Source organism: Monocercomonoides exilis (genome assembly GCF_001643675.1).
Source record: "Monocercomonoides exilis strain PA203 chromosome Unknown scaffold50-658552, whole genome shotgun sequence".
Lineage (NCBI taxonomy): Eukaryota > Preaxostyla > Oxymonadida > Polymastigidae > Monocercomonoides > Monocercomonoides exilis.
This window is the reverse complement of record NW_027150595.1, coordinates 602501-628987: the sequence shown is the minus strand read 5'-3', so window position 1 is coordinate 628987 and position 26487 is coordinate 602501. Positions and strand designations below refer to the sequence as shown.

General features: G+C 36.5%; 10 protein-coding genes across 10 annotated transcripts; 3 read left to right on the top strand and 7 right to left on the bottom strand.

Annotated features, from left to right (window-relative positions):
- Window positions 1-440: 440 nt before the first annotated feature.
- On the bottom strand, window positions 441-1205 carry MONOS_18172 (uncharacterized protein; the record flags this gene model as incomplete). The annotated part of the gene is made up of 1 exon (XM_067871165.1): window positions 441-1205. The coding sequence occupies one exon, from the start codon at window positions 1203-1205 to the stop codon at window positions 441-443; it is 765 nt and encodes a 254-aa protein (XP_067721008.1).
- A 2306-nt stretch (window positions 1206-3511) lies between these two features.
- MONOS_13309 (uncharacterized protein) lies at window positions 3512-3796 on the top strand (the record flags this gene model as incomplete). Its single annotated transcript, XM_067866001.1, has 1 exon — window positions 3512-3796. The coding sequence occupies one exon, from the start codon at window positions 3512-3514 to the stop codon at window positions 3794-3796; it is 285 nt and encodes a 94-aa protein (XP_067721007.1).
- A 536-nt stretch (window positions 3797-4332) lies between these two features.
- On the bottom strand, window positions 4333-5957 carry MONOS_13310 (uncharacterized protein; the record flags this gene model as incomplete). Its single annotated transcript, XM_067866003.1, has 2 exons — window positions 4333-4813; window positions 4864-5957. The coding sequence occupies 2 exons, from the start codon at window positions 5955-5957 to the stop codon at window positions 4333-4335; spliced, it is 1575 nt and encodes a 524-aa protein (XP_067721006.1).
- Window positions 5958-6170: 213 nt separating this feature from the next.
- Window positions 6171-6674, bottom strand: MONOS_13311 (uncharacterized protein; the record flags this gene model as incomplete). Its single annotated transcript, XM_067866004.1, has 1 exon — window positions 6171-6674. The coding sequence occupies one exon, from the start codon at window positions 6672-6674 to the stop codon at window positions 6171-6173; it is 504 nt and encodes a 167-aa protein (XP_067721005.1).
- Window positions 6675-6776: 102 nt separating this feature from the next.
- On the bottom strand, window positions 6777-7520 carry MONOS_13312 (uncharacterized protein; the record flags this gene model as incomplete). The annotated part of the gene is made up of 2 exons (XM_067866005.1): window positions 6777-7349; window positions 7491-7520. The coding sequence occupies 2 exons, from the start codon at window positions 7518-7520 to the stop codon at window positions 6777-6779; spliced, it is 603 nt and encodes a 200-aa protein (XP_067721004.1).
- A 1043-nt stretch (window positions 7521-8563) lies between these two features.
- On the bottom strand, window positions 8564-9523 carry MONOS_15146 (uncharacterized protein; the record flags this gene model as incomplete). The annotated part of the gene is made up of 2 exons (XM_067868004.1): window positions 8564-8904; window positions 9100-9523. 2 exons carry the CDS (start codon window positions 9521-9523, stop codon window positions 8564-8566), a joined length of 765 nt encoding a protein of 254 aa, XP_067721003.1.
- A 3561-nt stretch (window positions 9524-13084) lies between these two features.
- On the bottom strand, window positions 13085-14813 carry MONOS_18682 (uncharacterized protein). Its single transcript, XM_067871724.1, has 4 exons — window positions 14728-14813; window positions 14564-14591; window positions 14008-14495; window positions 13085-13946 (listed from the first exon to the last, which is right to left on the bottom strand). Exons 1-4 carry the CDS (start codon window positions 14728-14730, stop codon window positions 13185-13187), a joined length of 1281 nt encoding a protein of 426 aa, XP_067721002.1. The 5' UTR covers window positions 14731-14813; the 3' UTR covers window positions 13085-13184.
- Window positions 14814-15862: 1049 nt separating this feature from the next.
- MONOS_15147 (uncharacterized protein) lies at window positions 15863-16357 on the top strand (the record flags this gene model as incomplete). The annotated part of the gene is made up of 1 exon (XM_067868005.1): window positions 15863-16357. One exon carries the CDS (start codon window positions 15863-15865, stop codon window positions 16355-16357), a length of 495 nt encoding a protein of 164 aa, XP_067721001.1.
- A 3187-nt stretch (window positions 16358-19544) lies between these two features.
- Window positions 19545-21042, top strand: MONOS_15148 (uncharacterized protein; the record flags this gene model as incomplete). The annotated part of the gene is made up of 3 exons (XM_067868006.1): window positions 19545-19569; window positions 19635-20128; window positions 20187-21042. 3 exons carry the CDS (start codon window positions 19545-19547, stop codon window positions 20952-20954), a joined length of 1287 nt encoding a protein of 428 aa, XP_067721000.1. The 3' UTR covers window positions 20955-21042.
- Window positions 21043-22038: 996 nt separating this feature from the next.
- MONOS_15149 (uncharacterized protein) lies at window positions 22039-24186 on the bottom strand (the record flags this gene model as incomplete). The annotated part of the gene is made up of 1 exon (XM_067868007.1): window positions 22039-24186. One exon carries the CDS (start codon window positions 24184-24186, stop codon window positions 22039-22041), a length of 2148 nt encoding a protein of 715 aa, XP_067720999.1.
- Between the last annotated feature and the right edge of the window lie 2301 nt (window positions 24187-26487).

The following is a 26487-nucleotide window of genomic DNA, read 5'->3' as shown; positions in this document are numbered from 1 at the left end:
TACAGAAAAAGATTTGCGCAATTCTCAATGGAATTGCACAAAAAATAATGTTGACCATGCAAAACGGATGCTCAAACTTCACGGTTACTCTGTTCAAAACAGTGAAAGAAAAGCATTACCAAAAGTTAGAAATCGTTTGCACTTCACATCTTTAACTTCAATAAAATAATATAAATATTCAGCTTTATCGAATTATGATTTTCTATTTTGTGAATGGTGGTTAAAGCGGAATACAACTGAAAGTAGTAAAACTCAAAAAAAAAAAACAAAAAGTTACTCATTGATTTGTCAGATGATGATATTGATTTTTTGAAAAATCCATCACACTTGACAGTTGAGAACATTTCTTCACCCATTTTATTTCAACTGTCCAATTCAACAAATTTATCTTCTTCACATGCAAACACTTTTAAATATCCATATATCGATCATGATCAAATTCAAAAAACAATTAGGAACAAATGCAACATCAATTCAATATCAGCTTCATTCACCTCTTCTGCCTTAGCAGCACAACCAGCTCGCTCCACTGCCTCGTCTGCTTCATCTGCCTCGTCTGCTTCATCTGCTTTATTTTCTTCATTCACCCCTTCTGCCTTAGCAGCACAACCAGCTCGCTCCACTGCCTCGTCTGCTTCATCTGCCTCGTCTGCTTCATCTGCTTTATTTTCTTCATTCACCCCTTCTGCCTTAGCAGCACAACCAGCTCGCTCCACTGCCTCGTCTGCTTCATCTGCCTCGTCTGCTTCATCTGCTTTATTTTCTTCATTCACCCCTTCTGCCTTAGCAGCACAACCAGCTCGCTCCACTGCCTCGTCTGCTTCATCTGCCTCGTCTGCTTCATCTGCTTTATTTTCTTCATTCACCCCTTCTGCCTTAGCAGCACAACCAGCTCGCTCCACTGCCTCGTCTGCTTCATCTGCCTCGTCTGCTTCATCTGCTTTATTTTCTTCATTCACCCCTTCTGCCTTAGCAGCACAACCAGCTCGCTCCACTGCCTCGTCTGCTTCATCTGCCTCGTCTGCTTCATCTGCTTTATTTTCTTCATTCACCCCTTCTGCCTTAGCAGCACAACCAGCTCGCTCCACTGCCTCATTTGATTCATCTGCCTCGTCTGCTTCATCTGCTTTATTTTCTTCATTCACATCTTCTGCCTCATCTGTCTCACTGTTAACATCATCCGCACCAGTTGCCTCATCCACCATATTTATCTCTAAGGAAACAACTTTACTAACAACAGAAGAAGAACAAAGAAAAAACCGTATTATATTCGAACGAGATTGTATCAATAGAAACACAAATTTGATGAATGAAATAGATGGAAGAATTTTTTTAAAGAATGAAGAAAGAATTTTCTTTTCCACAAAATATGAACTTTGGAAAAATATGAGAAAAGAAACAGGTTTAAATATAAGTTTTTCTCATTTTTGTAAAATGTCTAAACACGTGAAGAAATCAAAAAACAGAACAGATATATGCAATCTGTGTTATCGAAAGAATTGTTTGGAAATAAAAATGAAAACAATCGAATTAACAGATGATGAAAAAGAAGAATTAAGAATCTTGAAAAAGCACGAAATTATTGAAAAGAAAGAAAGAGAAAAGTTCAACAAAAATCTTGATGAGCTAAAAGAAAGTGAGATTCTGGTTTTGCTTGACTTCAAGCAAAACTGGACTCTTCCAATCAGACAAACTCAAATATCTCGAGATTTCTATGAAAAGAAAGAGGTCTCTCATCTGGGAATAATTGTTTACATGATTCAAAAAAACATTATTGTCAAAAATTGTTTCAACTTCTTTTCAACTGTTTTATCAAAAGACAGCAGATACGCAGTTGACTGCCTTGAAACAGTCCTCAGTAAAACAAAAAATAAATTTAAACAAATAACCTCTTTGAAAGTGTGGGCTGATTGTGGCCCACACTTTCGAAATGGAGCATTCCTCCACTTTGTTCTTTATCCTTCATCTTCTGTTTTAAAAAAATTCTCATCCACTTCGCTTTCCTTTTTTGCTGAAGGTCACGGAAAAAGCGAAGTGGATGGAGAATTTGGGGTCCTCTCGAGAGAAACGCGGAACTCTCGAGAGGACATCTCATCTGTTGATGAGCTAATCTCTTTTTTCAAAAAAAGATTTGACTCATCAACAGATGAGATAGGAAGTGCCTCAATCAATAGGCACTTCCTCCCATACACCCCTCGGCTTCAGGTGAGAGTCTCACCGAAGCTGAGGGTTAAAGATTTAAAATTAAATCTTTTATGGAGCAGCGAAGAAGGAAGAATTTTCGCTGCTCCATACAACGAAGAAGAAAATACAAGATGGAGTGAAGTGAGGGTTGCTGTTTCTTTCGAAAGAGCAAAGAAACAAGCAACAAGCAAGAAGTATTCTTGCTTGTCATTTCCCACTGGGAAACAAACGCTTGCACTTATTTTTGGAAGATATGAAGGGAAAAAAGAAAAGTGCAAGCGTTTTGAAATCCCGAGAAACGAAGAAGAAACAGACGAAGAAACAGATAATTTTGATAATGAACCAAGATGCACTTTTTCTCAAAATGTTTGCCAATGGGATTTTGAAGATGATGAAAGAAGGAAGGAAGCTGTTATTCTTTCTGATGAAGAAGACGAAGACGATGACGTTGAAGAAAAAGAAAAAGATAATGAAGAAGATAATGAAGATGAAGAAGATAATGAAGATGAAGAAGATAATGAAGATGAAGAAGATAATGAAGATGAAGAAGATAACTGTTCCAGTTCCACTTAATACGTATCACTGCAGACATTTTGCGTTCATCAGATTTTGATGACACGCATCGACTTGCTTATTTGTTTATTTATTTTTTCCATTTCAATAGTTTATCGTTTCATAAACAATTGTTCAAATAAAGCAACCAATTATTAATTTTCATCATTATCTTCTGTCTTTCTCTTTTTGGTTCGATATCTGTTTACGAACCTTCTTTTTGATTATCTCGTAAACGATCCGACTCCAACTACCTCATTTTCACAAGCATTTCAATCTCATCCAAATCTCCATCAAAGTCTCTGTCTGAATCGTCGTCATCACTGTCGTTTCTTCTCCAATGGTTATGAATTCTGCTTCTCCCCATCTCGTCCATCTTCATCGCTATTTGCATAATCCTGTCGCTCGGACTGTTGCCTCTCTTGTTCCCCTATTCGCCTTCATTCAGAATCTTCTCCAGCTGACTCAGCTTTCTTTTGTCTCCTTTTGACAGATTCCCTCTTGATTCAGTGAGCAGTTGCACGCTCATCATCTGCAACAGTGTTTCTGCTGCTCTTTCGCACTGCTTTGACCCTTTTCCGAGTCGCGGTCTGCCTTCTCTGTGTCTTCGTTTCTTCAAATAATTCAAGAAAAGGGGCAATGGAGGAGATGGAAGGAGGGCTTTCTGGGTGAGCGTGAACGCGGTGGAAAAGGGTATTCGCAACGCAGCTCAGAAATCAGCATTGAGAGAGCAGAGAAGAAGGATGACTGTGTCGATAGAGAAACGTGATCCTTGATGCGATTCATCGAAGCGACAATTGAAGATGTGAAGCAGGACAAAGTGTACAGCCTCGTTCGCGAAGAGGCTGTTCCATTTCTCAGACGAGAAAATGGAAGGTCATCATCATCGTCTTCGTCATTGTCTTATGGAGACGTCGACGAATGCTTCGAAGTCTTCAAACTTGTGTCTATTATTTCAATGTCTTCTGATTGGGTAGCTGCGCTTGTTTTGCTCGTGGCTTCTTCGACAGAAGCTTCATCCGCTTTCGATAATTTTTGCTCTTCTTCTGACTCTTTCTGAGTTTGTTGTGATGGCAATTAATCCATTTTGCTTAGTATAGAGCTTTTCTCATTTCCCTTTTCCTCCTCAGTTTGCTTTGTTAGCTCTTTTTCAATAAGCTTAGTGTCTTCTTTACTTTCTTCTAATTTATATATTGGCTTTTCATCTGTTTTTGTTTTATCATTTTTGGAATCGTTTTCGGCTTCTGCAACCTTTTCTTCCTTCTTCTCTGCTTCCAAAATGCTGGCAATTGTTGCAAGAGGAATAAAATTTGTAGTGTCCACTGGTTGAGTTTTTGATAGCTTTCTTTTGTCGTTTTTGTCCAAATCGCTTTTTGTTTGCTCTTCATTCATTTCTCAATCCATTCCTTCTTCATAACTCCTGATCTTTTGGAATACTTTTTGTTCCACTTTCATCATCTTCTTTTCATCTGGCTCTTTCTTTGGAGAAGTTGACAAAGATAGTTTGTTGATTCTCTTTCTCAGCTCAACAATTTGATCGATCAATTTCGAGCGCTGTTTTTCGATTGAAGTGTGTTTCTTTTGCATTTCTTCTTTTTATCGCTTCAGTCTATCAATCGCTTTCTTTTCCTCTGCTTTAGCTTCTCTGGATATAGGCTTCCGCCGCTCTTCTTTTATTTTCATCTTTGCTCTGATGTTGTCGTTAATCTCGCAGAGCTGGCTCACATGCTGCATCCATTTAAGATGAAGCATCTGCTCCTTTCTGAGCTTCCGCCTCAGTCTTCTTTTCAGCTCTTGTTTTCTGTCCCGCTCTGCTATTTTTTGCTGTCTGTTGGTTATTCTCTTCTTCATCTTTCTGACGTGTCGTCCCTGGAGTATCCGTTCTTCGTCTGACTCTGAATACTCTGCAGCTTCTTTCCACGGAAGCTCAACACACGAACGAGTGGAACAGATGGACGAAGTGGACTCACATCTTATTGAGAAAGAGCGAGAAGGAGAAGTATGCGACGAGTACAAAGATGAAGGTGATAATGAATTGCGATCCAAAAAATTGAACACGGAAGATTTCACAAGCAAGCTAGTTTCTTTATTTGATGCAATTTGGTTAATCTTTCATCACTATAAAACTTCTCCTTTTCCAAAGATGGTGAAATTTGGCTCTTCGCTTTTGGAATTAGCTTCCGTTTCGATTTCTTATCTGGGCGAGTAGCTTTCTTCGCATTTAAAGCAGAATTTTGTATTTTCTGTGTGCTCTTTCTGTGGTTTCTGGGATGGTGAACGTGGATGTGGTGGTGATGGCATCGCGAACGATGAGGCGACAGAGAAAGCGGATGAGCAGATGAATGACTGAAAGGCGACTCTGAATTTGAAGAGGAGGAATAAGGTGAAAGGACCAGAGATGGCGACATGGATGCTGAGGATGATGAAGACAGAGAAGTTGATATTCTGCGTCTTCGAACTAATCCTTCTTTTAAAGAAGAAAGAGCCGGCGCCACAAGCATCTCGCTGCGACCTCTTTGGCTTCCATTCAGAATCTTATCAATTGTCTTCAGGAAAGAATTCTTTTCTTCTTGTTTCTGGTATTTGAGATGTGCTGCTTGTTGCTTCAGAAGATGCTTCAAGTTGTCCAACTCCTTTTTCTCCTCGTCTTTCCTCTCCAATCGTGTCAAAAATGTCTTTTTGCTGAGACGATCCTTAATCTCTCGCAGCTTTTCTCGTTTGAACTTCCGAATGATTGCTTTGTCATGTGCTCTTTCTTCTGATATCTCTGCCGTTCGGTTCGGCCACCGATACAACTTTTGCTTCTGTTCAAAGGCCAGAGAGTTGAGAACCTTGAGCTTTTGGTCAAAGCTCGCTGGTATCTGTATGTAGATCAACATTTTGTGCTCTTCTTTGAGAGGGTGCTGATGACCCCACGTCATTCTGTCTTGTTCCATTATTCTTTCTGCCTCTTTCTGCATTGCTCGTCGCATTGGCCAATCTTGTCTTCTTTTGACAACACGCTGAATTGTCTCTCTGTTTTCTTTCAGCTCCTTCAGCCTTTCAAACATCTCCCATCCTTTTATCCTCTTCTCTCCGTTCGATATTTCTCCAAAAATCATCACTGGCTTAAACATTCCTTCGAGAAACTTTGTCAGTGCTTGAAGTTCAGCCAGACGTTCAAAGAAGCAATGATCCGGATTGATAGTAAAGAATTCTGTGATTGAAATGCAATTATCCATTGATTTACACTTCTCTTTCATCGCATCTTTGATTCACTCCCAGTATTCGGCTTCTGTTTCCGTGCACCAATACGCTCCAGGATGAAGTGGAACAGTCAACTCCATCGCCTTTGCTGCGATGTACTCTCCTTCCACAATCTCTTTTAGCCATAGTTTCGCTCTGAGTTGGCTTTCCTACTCCACTTCTGCTCTGTTTGGAGTGTCTGCAAGCCATTAAATCCGTCGGCATTCAACAACTACTGCAAAGTCATCCACTGTAAAATGGCAAATTGCAGATGGCGGAGGAACAAATGGACATTTCAGAGGCAAAAGTTGATTCGAAATAGATTCAATTGTTGAAAGTGATGCTTTGCCGGTATCTTTTCTATCTTCTCCATTCTTATTGTTTGAAGAAGAATCGTTTCCATCAAGCAATTGAATGCTCTTTGTGCAACTTTGGAGCAATTCAGAGAGAAGAACAGTTGTGGTGGCATTAGCACAGAGCAATGTATAATTATTTGTTTCGAGCAAAAGTGCTTCATTTGGTGAAGAAAGAATCACATTGTTTACAAAAGTGCCTGAAGGAATGCTGCTCAAAGTGTGTGAATGATAATGCTCATAAAGTGGAAGAAATGGATCTTGCCGCAAAGAAGTAATTTGCTCCTTGTTTCCAACATCTTCATCGTTTGGTTCTTTCAAATTTTCCGATTTTCTGTACTTTTCGATTTCACCATTCATTTTTGATTCAGATATTGTTTTTTCTTTTTTTCCTGTTGTTAATTTCTTTTCTTTAGCTTTTGTCTATTTTTCTTATTCATTTAATACTCCGCCATTTGATATCTATGATTCAACAGTTGCAACTTTGGAAGTTTTGCACGAAGATTCGCTCTCGTTTATTCCATCTTCTTTTTCTTTTTCTTCTTGTGGCGTTGCCTGTTTGGTGCACATGTTCTTCCAATAGTAATTCATCTCTTCATTTGAATTTGTATCGATCCACTTCAATTTGGAGACAGTGATCTTCGAAGAAAGCTTAACAATCTCTTTGATGATCGGCTTTAACGATATCTTCGAAGAAAGAACCTCAGAAATAGAAAGCGGAAGAGTAAAAAGCGCATAACAGAATGTGGAGCGAGGGCCAGCCGTAAGAATAGGAATGATAAAATCACAGATATATCCAGAAGGTGAAGAATCAGGTAAGCGAGTGAATCTGTGGATTTCATAGTAACCTCCGCTCTGATTCTGAACAGTGGGATGTATTGCACTTATTTTTGTAAGCTCTTGAATGCATTCTTTTGTTGGAATCTCCCCGTTATTATTCGCACACAATTCTGAAACCTCTTCGTTTGCAAGTGTAAATCTGCTGGTGGATTTCACTTCCTCATCTTTGTATGGCTTCTTTTGTGAACCAAAAAACTTGCTCGAAAGTTAATTTTTAATATTCGTCAACTTTTGTTCATTTTCTTTCTTTCTCTTTTTAATCAAGTATTCCTGTAATCTTTTCATGTTAGTTTCACGTATTGTTGACACTGGAGGCTCATCAACTTTGCGGCAAACAACTTGAAGCACCTTTCCTTCCCACATCATCCATCTTCTTTCTCTCTACGTTATGCTGTCAAGATGGCTTGTATAGTTTGTTTGAAATGCCAAAGATGAACCCAAATCATATCCCGTTCTCTTTCTTTTCCTTTCTCTTTCTTTTTCTCTTTCTGAATGACGTTGATCCCACTCGCTTGTGTATTTCATCACTTCAGCTTCTGTATTCCCAACAACAGGCTCAACAATCAAACATTCTCTTCCACAGTTGCTATTCAGCTATTTAATCTCATTCTTTCTGCTTCATTGAAAAATGTCAAAGCATTTTCGTTGTCTTCTTGTTGACTTTCTTCGGCTTTCTTATTTTCTGACGACTTGTGTTGTATCTCTGAAAGAGTTTGAAACGCTTCGACCGCAACTGAAGAATTCTTCTCTGCAAAGTTTTCTGGTCGATAGTGTGTATGCTGTGTAATAAACTCGTTAAGATCGCTCGTCCGCAGAACAGTAGTGCCTTCAAAACAAGTTGCATTTTTTGTTTCTTTGCATTCAACTTCTTTGTGTGGTTGTTGTTGAGGCTTTATTTCAATTTTGTCTCCATCTTCATTTCCAATGCCTTCCTTTTTTCTCTTTTTGGCTCGCTCTCCTTCTCCGTCTCTTTCTCTTCCTTCTTGCCTTTCTTCTTCTATTTCGTCTTCAATAGCTCCCTCTTCAAATGATCCTTCTCCTCCTTCTCCAACTCCAACTCCAACTCCTTCTTCTCTCGATTCATCTTTATGATAATGCCTGTCGACTTCTTCGTTTCCATCTTGTTGGTTGTTATTTTCTTCGTCTTCTGTTTGGTCATTTGGGAGTCCTTCAATATTCACTCTCATGCTCCTCATGATATAGATGAAAGTGATGATTGACTCTATCAAAATGAGAGTAGCCTCAAAATATGATGCTCTTTTTTCTTGTTCTATGAGCATTGATGACGATATCTCGCACGCGAATGCATCAATTGGATAGTCAAATATGTCAATTACGGAAGGTGAGAAAATAACTTTGAGTGAGCAAGAATCAGCACCTGGAAACTGCCGCAATCTTTTCTTTCTGTATCAAAATGCATCCTTCTCATTATGTTCTAGTTCCATAAACCGCAACGCAATGTTTGCCTTGTATTGTGATTCTGTCACTTTTCCTGAATGCACACTTTTTCCATCAGAAGATGTGGCTTTCTCATTTTGTGGTGCTTCGTCTGACTCATTGGCAGTGCCTTTTCCTTCATCGTTTCTATTCGTCTGCAAAGTGCTCCTCCTTGTTTTGATTTCTGTCTTCGCTTTTTCCCGCTCTGAGAATATTTCGCAGAGCCATTCGTAGTTCCCGCCTTGTGCAATCATCTGAGCACCTGCCATTTCTGAGAATTCAGATATCTTTAGCATAGACACACCCAAGTTGTCTGTTGAAATGTTCACAAGAACATCCATAACAATGACGATACTTTTGCGTACCAAGAAAAGCTGGAAATGAAGCAAGCAAATCAGCTTTATCAGTTTCTGAATTACATTTTTGGGACAATCTGTTCATCTCCATTTGTCAGCAGAATTAAGTTCAAACAAGAATTGCAGTTGGGCAAACTTTGCTTTGGCGAAACCTGTAACAATTACATTTGGTGGAATGGCTCTTTCCAATTCTTCCTCCTCTTTTGTCAAGCGAATGCGGAGGACTTCACTCAAATCAACTAATCTGAGCCATTCATTCAGCGTCTGCATCTCATTCAGTATTTCCTCTTTTCTCATAACAAGCAGTTCTGTCTGCTGCTGCATAATTCGATGCATTGTTTTTCTTGACTCAAATAGCAGGAAATGAGTAAATTGATCATTTGAACCATTGAAAAGAAGAGGCATTTCTTTGAAAGAGGAGGAAAAGGAGTAGCTAAACAGGAAGAAATGCTCAACATCTGCAGCTGACGAGAATATTTCTTGCAGAATGCTGAACGACAAGTCTGCTATTGAAGATTGTGGTGAAGCAGAAGGTGTTGAAGGGGATGCAGAATTCGATGATACTGTGGCAGTCATCGTTGTTTGTGACGTTGCTGTATCTGAATATGAATATGAATCTGAATCTGAATTTAGATAAGTACAAATCTCTGTGAAATTTGTTGTGATCAGTTGCCTTGTGTTGTTCTAAATCTCCAAAAAAATGACAATATTAGAAATGTCTGTAAACATCATCACATAAGAAGTGAGTGTTGATAGAATGTGTTTTGTCACCTTTGGTATGCTGCCTATTTCAATGCAAGCGATGTCAATCTGAGTATAAGAGTTGCTTCTCTCTCCTTTCTGTTCAACTTCTCTCTGAACAGCTGCAATCAAGGCACTTCCTTCTTTCACTTTGTTTTCGTTTGATGAATTTCCTTCATTTCTTTCATTTCCTGTTGCTTTATAGAAAGAAGAATCTTATGCTGTTGTGTTCTCACTGTGCTCAATTTTCTCGTTATCAGTTGTCTCTTCTCTACGAATGATGTCGCTTCTTGTTTGTTCGTTCTAAAAAGAATGCGAAGTTGGAGTATGAACAAACAAATATCTTTCTGTACCTTTTTCTCCTTTTCTCAACACCAAAAAGACGTAATCAGGAGCTAATGATCTGTGATACTTCGGATCGAAATATTCGCCATATGAAAATGTGTGAAGAATTAATTTGTCAGATGGAATCAAAGGTGTTGGTGGATTGTCATCTGGTGTTGTGTGGATGTTGTAGAGGAAGTGAATGAATCATTTTCATTTGGTTGTGTTTGAACCAATGAAACGAATCTAATTCTTCCTCATTTGAAATTAAGCTGTTCACTCATATCAACTGAGTTATATTTTGCACTTTCTCCTTTTGATGTTTTCCTTGTTAAATAGCATGTGGAATCACTTGTTATAAGCTGAAGAATTTTGGAGAACAGCGTCATGTCTGCCTTTTAAGCATGCATTGTAATGGAAAAAAGCAGTAATTAAACAATGTTCCGCAGATGTAATTTTGAATTAAAATTTGAACAAATCCTCTTTCACACATGAAACAGAAAATGCAGAATAGTCCATTTGAAATAAAAACTTGATTCGTCCGTACCCAACGTAATCGCTTTTCTCTAAAAGTAGATAAACACAACAACTATAAAATTTAGTATTTGATAAATCAAACTGATTTTTCAATTCATAAACTCTTGAAATCGATTACACCACAAATGTGTTGCAAAGAAGCAAGTGCAATGACAAATAAAAATTGTAATATCACCATTAAATCAAATTTACAAAATTGATCAAAAAGCAATATTCAAAAATTTTTGAAAACAGTTTTTTTTTCCATCCTTTTGTTTTTCATGATAAAAAAAACACAAATTTAAAATATGAAAAACAAATGTTGAATAATGGTCACGGAGTGTATTTATATTTACTGCGATGGGACAATATTTTGATCTGTAGCGACTTTTCAAAAAGAATTACCCATATTTTGACGCAAACACAAGTTTTATCATGCACACTTTTCACTTTTGGTATAGTGCACTTGTTTATTAATGATTCCCTTTCCAAGAAATGGATTAAAAAGAGTTTAATAACAATAATTGCTTGGTAAAAAAATTCACTTTTCTATATGACATTCTCACAGAAATGCAATAAAAAAAGTTTCCATGAAACAACATTGCAGTTCTTCCTTCCTCAATTCATCAATGGAATCTCTTCACTCGCTTTCAAGTGTTACTCTTGATCAATCATCAAATCATTTGATAATCGAAAACAAGAGTTCTTTGAAAGTTGCTTAACTATTTTGTTCATCTTCTTTCAATATCATTTGTCAACAAGAAATTATTTCTGAACCATCGGAAGAATGCGTTTTCACTTCGAAATCTTCTTTTTTTCATCGCTCAGAATCGTTATTGTTTAACAAAAAAATCTCAATCGTCCAGAACCAACAAAATGTGTGACAAGGTCATTGTTTAATAACAGATACACTACCGGATCATGATATTTTTCATCAAAAAAGAAAACAGACACAAAAAATATTGAAAAATGTTTCGAATTAGAGGAAAGCAGTGAAAGTGATTCCGACACATTCGGATTTATTTTTGAAATGTTTATCCAAAATCAAGAAAAAAAATTTCTAACAATTATCACCTGAAAGTCTTGTTGTATTAGGGAATCAAATATCATCTGTTCTTCAATTTGATCCGAGAAAAAGACAAAAAAAAAATCACTGTTCTTGATAAATTGGAGATATTTATTTATTTATTTATTTATTTATTTATTTTTTTTTTTTTGGTTTCCAGACAACACCACTGAGGAAAAATCTTTTTTTTCTTTGACTTTCGCAATCCGTGGTGTCCAACAGCACAATTGAAGTTCATATTCATTAACTTGATGAACTTATCAATATGAATTCATATCCTCCTCTCCCTCCATCAATCACAACTGAAGAATTTCCACACATTGAGTTGCTTGTTGACGCAACAACGATTAAGGTACCAACTTCACTCATTAAAATGATAGATGCAAAAAATCTATATGACGGCCAACATTCTACTTATTGTACAAAAATAAAAGTTGCTGCTTCTTCTTGGACTCCGTTCGAAGCACTTTTTGTAACTTATGCTGTTCCAAACAGAGAGCATGATGTTTCATTATTCAGTCTTGGGCTTCGTCGAGATGTATAGTTCCTCAAAAAATAATAGAGAAAAAACCATATTCAACAAAAGAAATGAAGAACAACAGATAAATAATCATAGCTGACAAAAAATTCGAAAAGCCTTTTCCAGATTTAGACTTATCACCCCAACAAAAAAGTTCATCAAAGCGTAAAAGTCATTTATACTTTTCTTCTCCTTCATCTTTTTCTTCCTCTTCTTCCTCTTCCTTCTTTTCTTCCTCTTCACCTTCTTCTATTTCAAATTCTTTATCATCTTCTTCTTCAGAATTCTCAACTTTAATTCCATTATTTTTGTTTTCTTCTTCTTCTTCTTCCAATTCAAGAAGCATTTCAAACTTGAAATTCTTCACAAAAAGTCCATCAACTCAAATGAACAATTCGATATTGATTTTTTTTATTCTTCTCTCTTTCTCTTTCAATCTTCAAGGGATGCATCAAAACTCCCATCAGAATATCTTCCTCTTCTCCGATTTTCAAATTAAACATTTTTGTTTCCTTCAGATGCTGCAAACGGATAGTAATAGCTTTTGGAAATGGAAATGATGAAGAATGAATAAACAGGCAGAGGAAAGCGTTTGGGTTGAATGTTTCTCTTCACTTGAAACAGCATCAACATCGTTGTTTGCTGTTTTTGTTGCCTTTTCAACATTCACTGAGGGTTTCTGATATTCCCTGAAAGCAAAGGAAGCATTGAGAAAACACAATTTTCTTTTTGCCAATGAGCTGAAAAGAGGTTGTTTTTCTCAAAACAATCAAAAGAATGAATAAAGAATTTGAAATAAAAAATGTTTATCAACTCATTTTGGGAAGAACTTTGGTGAAAGAAAGAAGAAAATGGAGATATTCATGATTTTTAATTATTATTATTATTTTCATTTGGAAAAACAAAAATTGAATCTTTTTTTTGTTGTTATTTCTTCACTTCATTTTGATGAATCTGGATGACAAATCACTTTAAGCAAACATATGAAAATAAATTTTTGTTCTGTTTTGTGAAATGAATGAAAAATGAGAAAACTGAAAATAAAGAGTAACAAAATACAATGTATTTCTTCAAACATAAACAAAATAATCAGAAATATTAAAAGGTAACTCATTAAAATATTTTTTATTGAGAAATTCAAATATTTTATGAAAGGTGGTGATGGTATCTTCGTATCCTTCTTCCTCCATCTTTTCAAAAATCTCCATTTTGATTGCCTTTCTTTTCATTTCATCATTTTCACTTTTCTCCTTTCCTTTTAATCGATATGAAACATTCACAAGGAATTGAAAGCATTCATACGCCATGTTGTCATTCAACTTCGGTCGCTGCATCTCCTCCAAAACAGTATCAACAGCTCCTCCATTCAACAAGTCTTCAACTTTCACAACTCTTCTTTGCACCGCAATTCTCAAGGAGGAAATGCAGAGATTGCAAATTACTCCATTATTCCCTTTTGCTGCTCGATACACCTGAACAATGTTTTTGAGCAGCTCAACATTTTCTTCATTCTTCAATCGACAACTTTGAAAATAAATCGAGAATGTTTGCAGCCATCTCATCAAAATAAACACTTCTCTCGTTTCTTTTCCTGGTTCCACTTCTTTTCTCTTCCAATTCACATTTCTTGTTAGCTCTTCCAGTTCTCTTGCTGCTTCTCTTCCAAAATGCATCTTATTCACAATAACTTCTTCCAAGCTATTGTCAAACCAAAATCGGTGAATGAAAAAGTCCCAAACAGATTGATAAGCAATTTTTGTGAGATTTCTGTGTTTCTGCTGATGTTTGATGATTTCTGTAATATCCTTCAAATATTGTTCTTGTTTCAGATTCTATCAAAAATAAAGGGGAAAAAAAGCAAACATAATAAAAATGAAAAAGAAGTGCCCATACAAAAAATCCTATTTCACACAAAGCCAGCAATGCTATTTCCACTTCTTTTTGAGTCTCCTCGCTTTCCTCTTTCTTTGAGGCAGCTTTCAGAAGGCAAGGCACACAAATTGAAAGTAATTCATAAGATGATCCGTTTTTAAGAAAAAGATGGCATTCACAAAGATCGACCAGAAAATTTTCATTCTTTTTTTCTTTCTTTTCCTCTTCAAAAATCATCTTTTCAAATCTTCTGCTCAATGAAGATTTTTCAACGAATGGATTCCAAAAATTTTTCAGCACATCGCAATATCCTACATGCTTCAGCAGCAAAATTGCATTTTCCATTGTCATTTTCTTTTCTTCAATCATTTTGTATATTTTATCATACAATTCTGTGCTGAAAACAGATTTATGTTCGTCTTCACGCATTCTATCAACTATTTCATTCATTTCTCCGATTTTCTTTCTCTGCTCATCTTCATTGCAATGTTCAAGTTCACACAACAATTCTTCAAATAAATAAAGAATTAATTAAATCACAATAATCATGAATTTTAATGCAATAACAAGCACAAACCATTAAACCTTTCAGGTGCACTCGTTGACTGCATTTTTGAAAATGCATCGCAGACAGAAAACAACGAAAATTCGTCATTTGATTTGAATTCAGATATCATTGGTAAGAAGAAATCGGCGCAAAACAAAAACTCAAAATAATCATGAAAGCATAAGTTGTTATACCATTCTGTGTTGTTAATGTTATTTGACAAGTCTTTTCAAACAAACAAACAAAGAAAAAACGATAAATCTTTTTTTGTGTTTGCAGTAATGGACATTCAGATCATTTGATTTGAAAGAACAAAAATATTCCTTGTTGAAATGAGAGACGGTTAGCAAATATTTTCTGCGGAATGGACGATATTATTTTGAGAGGTTGCACGAGACAGCGAAAGAGGGGAATTGATGATGGAATTGAGGGAGACGATTTTTGTGAAAAGCATCTTTAAAGGAAATTCAACTGTTTTTTAAAAATCGAAATATTTGCGTGTATGCGTTTTTTATTGTTCTTGTTTGTTTTGAAGATTCTTTTATAAATCATCTTTTCAGAGTGCAAGAATCTGATAAAATAAAAAAATGGCCAATTCCTTTGTTTTTCTGAGGAGAGCATCAGAAAAGTGCTGAATGTCGAGATACAGTCATCAGATGGGAATTGCATATTTTTTTGAATTCAATTGGAGCAGGGGATGAAAAACAAATTCGATTGAAAAGCATTTAGTTGAGAGCGAAAAGGAACGTCAACAATTTTACAGCACTTGGAAAGAATAAATGCAAAAAAATTTTTTTTCAGAAAAAAAGTGGATGATTACATCAAAAGCAGAATGTTTGTGTGGGAATAAAGGAAGACCGAGAAAGAAGCACTGAGAAACAATGGAAAAGGAGATTGACAGCATCAGTGGTTGAACAATCCTCTGCATTTGCGATAGAAAGGACAGGTGTGTTCTTTTGAGGAATTTTCAAAATAAATGCAAAACTAATTATTTTAATTTCATACATTTTTTATTTCCATTCCAATGAACAGCTTTTTTTTCATGTTGTGCATCATTTTCAGGAACAATCCATTTAAAGTTGTATTTTTGAAGAAAACACATTTTCTTCTCCTTTTCCTTCTCCTTCGATCTCTTCATTGATGATATTTAATGCTTGGCTGTGAAGAAGAGCAGCTTCTTCTTATTTGAGAATTTTGTTGTTTGAATAGCCATTTTATTCTCGAACTGCAACACGGAACGACTTTGCTATTTTTGTGATTCAAATAGCAAACATCTGTGTTCATCTGTTTTCCACTATTCCCTTTTTTTTCAATTGGATTTGTTGGCTTATGAAATCTAAACCGGAGAGAAGTGCCTCTAATTTTCAATCACACACCAATGCGACTCTACCGTCCTTGATTCGCCTTCAGGAACTAGAGCCAACTTTCTGTTGTTCAACTTTTTCAGTTTTTTTGTTGATTGCTTTTTCAACTTACAAAGCATTCAACTGTTCGACTTTTGGAAATGATGAATTTTCTTCCTCTTCTCTTTTTTCTTCTTCTTCTTCTTCTTCTTCTTCTTCTTCTTCTTCTTCTCAAACTTCTTCTTCTTCTTCTTCTTCTTCAACTTCTAATTTAATTTCTTCTTCTGTTTCTCCTTCCTCTTCTTCCTCTCAACATCGCCATGTTAGCAATTCTTCCTCTTCCTCTTCCTCTTCCTCTTCTTCTTCTTCTTGTCCTCTTTCTGCCCCTTTTCGCCCATCCAATTCGCCTTCTTCTTCGATCGCTGCTGGTTATGCTCCATCTGGTTATTTGCGGCCTTCCCGTTCTGCCTCGAAGAAATGAAGAAGTGAAAATAAAAGGAAGAATAATAATAAATAAATAAAAAATTTAATAAATGTTTAAGAAAATTAATGAATTTAGAAAATATTGTTTTTGATTTTTTAATTATTAATTTAATTATTTTTTTTTTATTAAGGAAAATAAAGCGAAGTTTATTTATTTATTTATTTATTTATTTTGAGTTGATTAATAATGCAAAGAAAAGCAAAGAATATCTTCAAAATTATTGATTGATCAATTATCAGAATTTTATACACTTGTATAAAAAAGTTTTTCCATTGAAGAGTATTTTTTATTCAAGATGATGACACACTTTGCTTCATAAGGAAATTCGCAAAAATGAAACTCTTTGGGGAATCCCAACAGATTGTTTCATCAGGAATAACTCTCAAATTCCAAAGCAAAAAGGATATCGTTTATTATTTCCATAAAAAATACTTAACACTGACAAGCATCAACTTTTTCATTCTATTTTGTTCTTCCTTTCCATCATCTCATTTTTTTAGAAAACAAATTGTTCTCATCCGTCCTATTCATTTTCATCATCTTCATGTGACTGATACGAATAAATTGGATTTCAACGTGTGATTGACTTTTCATTCAAATGGAAATGAAACTTTTTTCCGTGGAAGATGTTTTTCATCCTCTCCTTCTATTTCTTTTTGTCATTTGAGAAGCTAACAAGAGGTTCAAAGGAAATGAAGCCAAACAACAAACAATGATTTTTGACAACTCCCAATGGATAAAGAAGCAGATAATTACGAATCTATTTTAGCCAGCTGTTCTGTATCAATTTGCATTTATGTTGATGAAAATGCTTTGATTTCCTTCTGAATGAGCGCAACATTTACGTTTATTGTTGTTGTTTTCGTATCTTCAAAACAGTTTTGTTCAGTGAACTCTTGAATTCCTTAAGTTGCATAAAAGCGCAAAAAAAAAGACAGAATTGAATGATGTCTGATTTGACATTCTTTTAACTCTTTTTTTGAATGTAAGTTGAATAAATAATGATTTTTCAGACAGATAGTGCTTTCACGATGATGTTCAAGGTACAGACACACATGGACTGAAAAAAGAAAGCGTCAGTCAAAAATCGCGATTTCTTTCGCTCTTCCGTTTTTTCTTCTTCATCAGAAACCATTTCAGAATATTTGTTTTGTCTGTTGAATCCAATCAAATAGAAAGAGTGATCTTCTCCCTTCTCTTCTGCACCATCTTCGCTTCCGTCTCTTTCTCAAACAGTGAATTTCAATTTATTGTGTGCAACAACCAGAATTCCCCTGCTCCACTAACAATCCTTTCTTTTTGGATGAAGTCCATCCATCTTCCTCATCATCGTCGAAAACTTTGTCATGAACAGCATCATCATCTTCCCCATCTTTCTCTCCCTAAAATTATCTCAACAATATTTTTCAGTCTTCCTCAGCATAATAAAAACAACACACTTCAATCATTCCGCTCAACTTCCTTTGAGAAGGTTGTTTTCAATGTTGTTCTTCCATTCAATATCTCCCTTTCACAGAAATCATGAAAAAAACAAAAAGCTCGTCAACTTTCTCGATAACCTGACTGAGACTGTTGTGGCTGAAAATCATCTGGAAAGAAACATCTTCTTCATTTTCTTCTCTCTGTTTCACTATCTTCTTTTCTTCAGCCTTTTCATCAAATATCTTCATCAGGGGAACTTCCTCTTTTGATCATTGCTCTATTCTTTTCAATGGCCTCTCAATGTTTAATTCGTGTGCAACTTTAGATGAAAAAAGAAAAAGAAGTTGCGTTTGCATTCTTCTCAGATGAATAAAAAAATGGATGATTGATGGATGGGAAATTGAAAAACAAACATTCACTGCATGCACAAAAAACACAAGAGCAAGATCAGCCATGTTGAGGAAGAGAAACTCAATTTTGGATAGAGTTTTTTTTCAGCAAAACCGACACTTCAGAAGAATCAGATGTGATTGACGGAATGCCAAGTGGTGAATTTCGTTGAATATGCGTTGATTCTGAATGATAATGAAATCTCCTATTTGAATCGGCATCAATCCAGAAAGAAGAGGGATTGAGTTGAAATTTGAGCGGATGAATTTATTTTTTTCAAATTCCTCAATGTTTGACAGACAACGTTGAAGATGAATGGAGAATATTCACACTTTCCAATGGCAGATTGCAGCAACACAAAAGAATTGCCTGAGTATTGTTCAAAATTGTTGTCTCTCTTCATCCTAATGCAACTGATATTTGATTGGACAACTTTCTTTCCTCCAAAAACCCCATTCTCCATTTCATTTGTTGAGGAATAACCTTGTTGGAGTGTATCTCATGGAAAAGTCGTATTCCTCCGCCTTCTCCAAATCTCAGTTCAATCGTAAATAAAATGGCCTTAAATGTTCAAATCTTTTTATTATATCAGAAAATATGAAAATATTTCAATTGATGTTTCACTCTCACCAAACTTGAAAATCTCCATCATTTCCGTTAAAGCTAGTCTTCTTCTTTATCTTCATGACACAAGATTATTTTGCATTTGAAGCATTGGACCTTGATCTTCTGCCACTCAAGAAGAATGTTCTCCATATTCTAGAACTTTTCTTTTCTTTTCTTTTGTTCAGACGATTTGTGATGATTTTCTGAATTTCATTTCTTTTCATCTTTCGCAACCCAATGATCCATTGACAAATGAGCTCAAAATGCAGCAATTCACAAAATATGTCAAACCTTCAACAACCATCTATTTTTGGTTTTCAGACTCATTCTTCTTCACAAAAAAACAACAAAAACATCTTCCGTTCGCTCATTCAATCTGCTAGATTTCTTTTCCTCGTCATTCAAGTATTTGCTATTAATTCCGTTGGACAGAAATATGTGAGTCAAAGAGTTAATTAATTTTTCAAAAAACAATATTCTTCAAATAAATTGTTGGTTTTGATCAAAAAGAAACAAAAATTTTCCATTTCTGGCCTTATACAGCCAATCCTTGAGGCTTCTTCGCAATATCTTTAACGCTTTTTTATATAACAAAAATTTAACTGTTTGTATTGCAATCTTTTTTATTTTGCGAGATAATCAATGTTGTTTGTATTTGTGTTTTATTTTGTTATTAACAAGACTTTGCCCCTATTTTTGAAGATTTTTTGAAACAAGCAGAATGAGTTTGTCAAATGATGATAAATGTGAAAAAGGAGTTCAGGCTATGACCAAAACCGAGCAGTTTTCAAGTTTGTTCTAATATTTGAATTGACAAATTCTGAACAAAATTTTCTTTTTTTGAATTCTATTGCAGAATTGTTTTGCGAACTGGAACATTGCAGAGAAGATGAACAAGTGTGGAAAATTGACGAAATGAATGAAATGATGGATGAAATGGACGAAGAAGAATTTCTAACAGTTTTCACAAAAGAACTGCTCAATCAAATGGGGAAAATGATTGAAGAAAAGACTTTGTCATGGGGAAACGCAATCTTGTTGTTGAAGCAAGCTGGATATTGCAAAATGCTGAGACACATTTATGATTTTGCATTTTATCCTTCATTATTGGGCAAAAGAATGAAAGAGATGATTTTTAATGAAAATGAGAAAAACGAAGAAAAAAATGAAAAGCTTTTAACTGATCTTTGCGTGTGCTATATTTCTCTGAACTTTCATTTTGAACCTGAATTATTAAATATTTGTGTGCCATGTCTTCTGAATGTTGCGTTGAGTAAAGAGGAAACCGACGAAGTTCAAAAAGAAGTGGAAATGGCTTTATTGTGTTTGAGTTGCATTGATGATCGTTATGTGTGAGCACTTCTTTTTCATTTTTGATATTGTTATTATTTTTCTTATTTCTGATTAGATTTTAAGGCAAGAACTTCATTTGAATAAGACCAAAGAAAGTATTCTTTATCATCAGGAACATCGCAATCTCACAAAACTTGCCTATCAGTCTGCTTGGCAGTTTTTGATTAATCGATTACACAAAGACATGAGCTTGGATAAAGTCATCATAAATGAGTTGCATTTTGGAAGAGAAGCAGCAAGAGAACTGGAAGAGCTATCAAGAAATGTGGATTGGAACAGAAAAAAAGAAGAGGAAATGAACAAAGAAGAAGCGAATGAAGTGCTGATAATCGAAAGATGGCTCGAAACATCGGGTTATTATTTCCTCAGATGCAAATTAGAGAATGAAGAAAATGTTGCTCTGCTCAAAAACATTGTTCAGGTATATCGAGCAGCTGGGGATAATAACAGAGATATTAGCTCTGAATGCACTTTTCCTTTGAGAAATGCAGCAGAAAATAGAGTTGTGAAAGACGAAGACTTGTTGAAAGGAGATGCTATTGATGCTATTTTGGAGGAGATGCAGCGACCAACGTTGAATGACTTTATTGCACATGACAGCTTAATATTCTTTATGAACGTTTCAATAAGGTTGAAAGAAGAGGATGACGATGAAAAGGAAAAAGTGAAAAGAAAGGCAACAAAAAGGAAGGTGCTTGAAAAGATGGAAGAAGAAGGATACGAAGATACCATCACCAACTTTCATGAAATGTTTGAATTTCTCGATAAAAAATATTATGGCAATTTATCTTTGAGTATTTCAGATTATCTTGTGAATGTTTGAGGAAATACATTGTATTTTGTAACTCTATATTTTCAATTTTCTTATTTTTAATCATTTCACAAAAAAGAAAACAAAAGAGATATTTTGTATCAACTGTTTTTCCATAACTTCGAAACGAGACAAAGAAAAGAAAAAGAAAAAGAAGAAGAAGAACGAAATTGAATAATGAATGATTTCCAATTTCTGATTTGGAAACACTCAACAAGTTTCATCATTAAGAATTTTAAATGTTGAAAATTCTGCAAATCACAGTTTTAACACGAGGATTTGAAAATACAATCTGTTTTGCAATTAACCAAAACTTCATTGATGAAGTGGAATATTTGACTTTCTAATCAGTGAATACGATTATGAATTATAAGCAAATATGGGACAGAATTCTTTCATTTATGAAAAATACAATGATTTGTTCCAAACTTTTTCTGCAATCGTATGGAAATTATTCTTCCATGATCGTGCAATATTAAATATGAAAATATAAAAATCGAAAAAAATCTTTGAAAGAACTGTGTGGAACAAAATTCATAAAACACAAAATTTTGTCCCATATAACAGACTGCAACAAGTTCGTTTTGGAGCATCAGATGTTTGATATTTTTCCACTTTAAAATTTGAATTTTCAATATCGATTATCTGCCAAACTTGAAAAAACATCCTCAGAAGAACTTTTTTTAAATTTTCATCTTTTATTTCGTTAGAGAACTAATTAATATACAACTCCTCTTTCTATTTGGGATAGAGCTCCGTTTTATGGGCTCAGCCGATCAATGTGACGTGAAATTTGTGGTGTTTGCTGATGTGATGAAAAAGTTAAAAAGAATTAAAAAGTTTGCGTCCAATAACAGGCTGTGCAAATTTGCACTGAGGAGTTATATCTTTCTTTTATGACTACAAAACACGAAGACTTTCTAAATGCAAGAAAAGGTTTTATTAACTGTAAGTTCCATGGGTGGGAAAAGCTTCGCTTTGTGGAGGGAAAAGAGGAGTTGTATATTAATTAGTTCTCTAACGAATTAAAAAGCATTAGCTTCTTAATTCTCGAGAACTAATGAAAATACAACTCCTCTTTCTATTTGGGATATCATTAATTGGGCATGTTTTGTGTCTCCTGTTCCATTAATATTGCGTAGGCTCTTGTTACTACTCTCTCTGTTCGTGTGCAAATATTTCTTGATTTCTTGACAGTTGAATGGGAACATGATCGCTTCGAATCCTCTTCCTGATCTATACAAATGTTTTCCTTATTGTGCAGTTTATCTTCAACTTCTTTGACTTCTTCATTTTCCTTATTGATATCCTTCTCCTCTCCAATGGTCTGCGATGATTGCGACTCTTCGATGTCCATGTCAATGCTCTGTTCTGTGAGAGAGGGAAGCTGTTGTGTTGGAATGGAACAATTTGCCTGTAAAGATAGTTGTGGGGAATTGAAAGTTTGTGGTTGCGCCAGCGATAATCCAATTGAATTTGAAGGTTGCAGGCTTTGAAAATACTGAGAGGAGGGCTGAAAATTAAACGTCTGAGGTTGTTGTTGATGCAGTTGCGAAGGATGTGGTTGAGGTGAAAGGACCATATCATGTTGAACAGGAAACACGTTTATTGCAGATTGGATTGGAGCTTGGATGTTTGCAAAAGAAGATCCTTGAGTTATTTGTGCACTCCAAGGTTGTATTTGAGACCCCGTTTGTGGGAATGGTTGGTGCTCTGTCAGAACCTGGGCCATCGCTTGAGCAGTGTTTGTTTTGAAGTAAGAATTCGTTGGTGTGTGAGCTGTGGGAGACAATCTGGCAAAATGTGCTACCATAACCTCCGGAACTCCAGCGGCAAGGAGAGCAGACAAAGCTGCATGCTTTATAGTGTAAGGCCGAAACGAGGGGTTGATTCCTGCCTGCTTCATTGCCTCCTTTGCGAGTTTACGAATTCCATCCTTTGACATTCTTGATCCGGTTCTCGTGTTTATAATGAATGTGTCTCTTCCTGGATACAAAACTTTAATTTGGTTCCAAAGTTCCAATACTGCACGCACTGGACAAACATCTGACTGGATCTCCTTCAGTTTAGGGACTGTGATGAACGATCTTGCGAGTCTTGTTTTCAATTGCACTGAAAGATGAATTGCATTCTCAGAGATTATCGAATCGTTCATTGAAATGCTCGCCAGTTCTGAAAACCTGCATGCAGTGAATAACATACACAGAGTTATTGATTTCAATGTCAGAGAGTATACGCTCAAAGTCTCGTTGGGCCACAGAGTTCGGAGATAATTGAAAAGGACCTGTGGATCCCATATTTCCTCGTACGGAGCTCTTTTCTTTTCCTTTCTCATGATAGATCGAAAGAATGTCTTTATTATCGGAACTGTTCCTAAATCGAAAGAGAAAGCACTTCTAGTGAATAGCGACACTGCGGACCTTGTTTGCTTTAAGCACTGAGGAGGAAAACCCTCATTATCTAAGCATATGAAAGTGTCCAAGCACTTCCTCACCCAAATCACAGGATCTGACGGTAACTCCCCCATATTCCCCTTGATCCAAGCGTTTGCGAAATGTGCGAATCCAAATGTGTATGTTGTCCATGTTGACGTGGCAACACTATTTTTAATGTGTATTATCATGCTGTCCGGAACATTAAGTTTTCGAAGGCCTTGCTCAAACCACTGCTCACCAGCCTTCTTGACTAGGGAAAGCTTATTGCCAGGTAACCTCCCGGAGGAAGCGCTGCTCCTCTCGCCTTCAAACCCTGCCCTGGTAGTAATATCATTCGTGAACATCTCCATCTCATGAATCGTCTTTTCCACAGTTGAAGGGTCTGGCTCCAAATCTGATTCGTCCAATCCGGTATCAGAAGAATCATCTTCGCTCTCTCCTTCAACGCTTTCCTCATCGTCTGAAGGATCAGTGGAATTGGCGGATGGGCAAGAACCACCTCGCCCTTCCACGGATAGCTTAGACCGTCCTGACATAATCTGCTGCCTGGCCCGCACCACCGTTGAAGCTTTCTGTTCTTTGCACTGGCAAACGCATCTAGAGTCGGTTTGATCCTGAGGTAGTTGAGTGCCATCTGAAGAGCCTGATTTTTGATTTCGTAATCTCCCGACTGCTCGAGTCTTGACAGGGCATCTGCCTCCACATTTCTTTTTCCTGCAATATGAACTGCTTTGACCTGGATTCCCTGACTCTCCACAAGTTTCCTGATCTCTTTCAATAGAGGTCGCAGATTCTTTCCTGCTCCCCATCTGTTTATGTTGTAAACTACCGATGTGTTGTCCGAGCGTATCAACACCTTCCTTTCCGACAGTTTTGCTATATCCTGAGAAAACCTTGCAAGCGCAATCTTGACTGCAAGTAATTCCCTGAAGTTTGACGTTTGGTTTTGAGCAACTCTGTTCAAAGGGACGTGAAAAATCTTCTTGAATTGTCCTGATATCTTTACACTTCCTCCGCATGCCCATGGCGAGGCATCTGTTGTGATCGTCACCTGAGGGGAGCCAAAGGATTGAAGCGTTCTTTGTTTTCTCTTCCTGACTTCGCTTATCCAGAATGTCAATTCTGGAATGATTCCATAATGAAGTCGACATAGTCCGTTCCATCCATTGATGTTGACATTCTTCATTAGGCATTGATAAAGGTTTGTCATGTGTAATGATGCGTCTGTGTGGACAAATCTGGCAGCGCTTATTTGTCCCACAATTGAAGCAAATTTTTTGACTGAGATTGGACGCCTCTTCATTGTGTTTATCAGTACCATGTAACACTTCTGAACAATGGAGGCAATTCTCTCTTCGTTCAGAGCCACTGTCGACTGAATCGAATCCCATTTCCATCCCAGAAAGTTGAATCTTTGTTTTGCCTGAAGTTCGCTTTTCTCCTTGTTGACCATCAGACCAAGTTGGGAGAACCAATCCATAACCTCCTTTGTTATTTGCTCCAGCTTCTGTTTGTCCTTGTGAAGAAAGAGGACATCGTCCAGATAAGAGATGCAACGAACTTTCCATTTCATTCTCACCAGCTTTATAATTGAACGCATGATCTTCGTAAAGATTCTTGGGGCATCCTTCATTCCAAATGGAAGGCATTGAAACGCTATTGTTTCTTGATGAAATTTGAAAGCCAAAAACGGGATGAAATCTTCGCGAACAGGGATTAAGAAATATGCTTGAGAGAGATCCAATGAGGTTGCAAAATCTCCCTTTTCCATCAACTTTTCCACAGTTCTGTGATCCTCCAGCTTGAACTTGATTGATTTCAGGGCTTTGTTCAGAGGTCTGCAGTCCAATATTTGTCTCCATTTCCCGTTCTTCTTTTTTTCGAAAAACAGTTTGCTCAGGCATTTTGCATCTTCGAACTTGATCCTCTTCAATATTCCACAATCCAGTGCTTCCGTTATCCACTTCTCGCACTCCCTCTCCTGCTCCTGGGATCCAATAAAACCATGTCCTGCTTTGACTTCCTTTTTCAGCTTGTCTCGTGCCTCTCTGCTTCTCCAAACAGGACAAGCTCCCTTCTCTATAATTCTCCTGGTCCCTATTTCGGACCAGTTCTTGAGAAAGAGTCTTGTTCTTCCTCCAACTTTCTTCGAGGATCCCATTGGTTGGAGCTCCAAGTTCTGCTGGTTCTCTGGGAGCTTCTGCTGCTGTTTGAACTGAATTTTCTTCTTGTAAATGGGATCCTTCTTGTCCGAAAAAACTGGTTTTTAAGTGAGAATGTATTTGTGTACGGTCTGATCCATCCCTGCCGTCGAGGAAGCAATTTTTGTTTCGGCTCAGCGATCTTCAACGTTTCAAGTTGCCTCTTGGAAAGCAATTGGTCTCCATCTTCTTCTTTTAATGTCCTTGCGGCTCTGAACCCATAAACTGCTTGGATCCTTTGTGTTCTCGCTTCCTGGAGTGCTTTAACCATCATTAAGAAAGAATCAGCCAAAACTGCACTTGGGTCCAATCCCTTATCTACCATATCTTTTCCAATTATAAGCGCTTTTATTGCCGATATCAATTTTTCTTCGATTTTGAATCCATTTTGTTCTAGAGCGTCGTAGCACCAATTTGATGTTCTTTGAATTGGGTGGATAGCCTCTGGAATGAACGGAGGTGCTGAGAAATTCGAGTAAATTGTGGCATTTGAGCCTGCTTGTTCATGAAAATGCATTTCGAATATTGAATCCTTTGTTTTATCTCCGAAAAGCGAGAAACAAATGTATTTGAAGTTCGGTTGATAATTGTCTTTCTCCATCAGGTGTTCTTGCGAAGTGTCTATCGTTTGAAGAATATTCTGCTGCTGCGTCGTTTGCGGAGAATGGATTGGGTTTTGCTCAAGTGTTGTTGGATTTGGAAATATTTGGGGATGAGAAGAGCTTGAAGATTGTTGGAAAGGTGGATGGAGCAAGTTTGTAACATTGTGATCTTCTCGGCTTGATGTGTTTTCAAGGCTCATTGCAATATTTTGTGTTGGAATAGTTGCGGCTGATGAGGAAAATATGCTGGAGGTGGATTGCGTAAATCCCACGCTGCTCGGAGGTCCGCTGATATCCTGAGATAAGG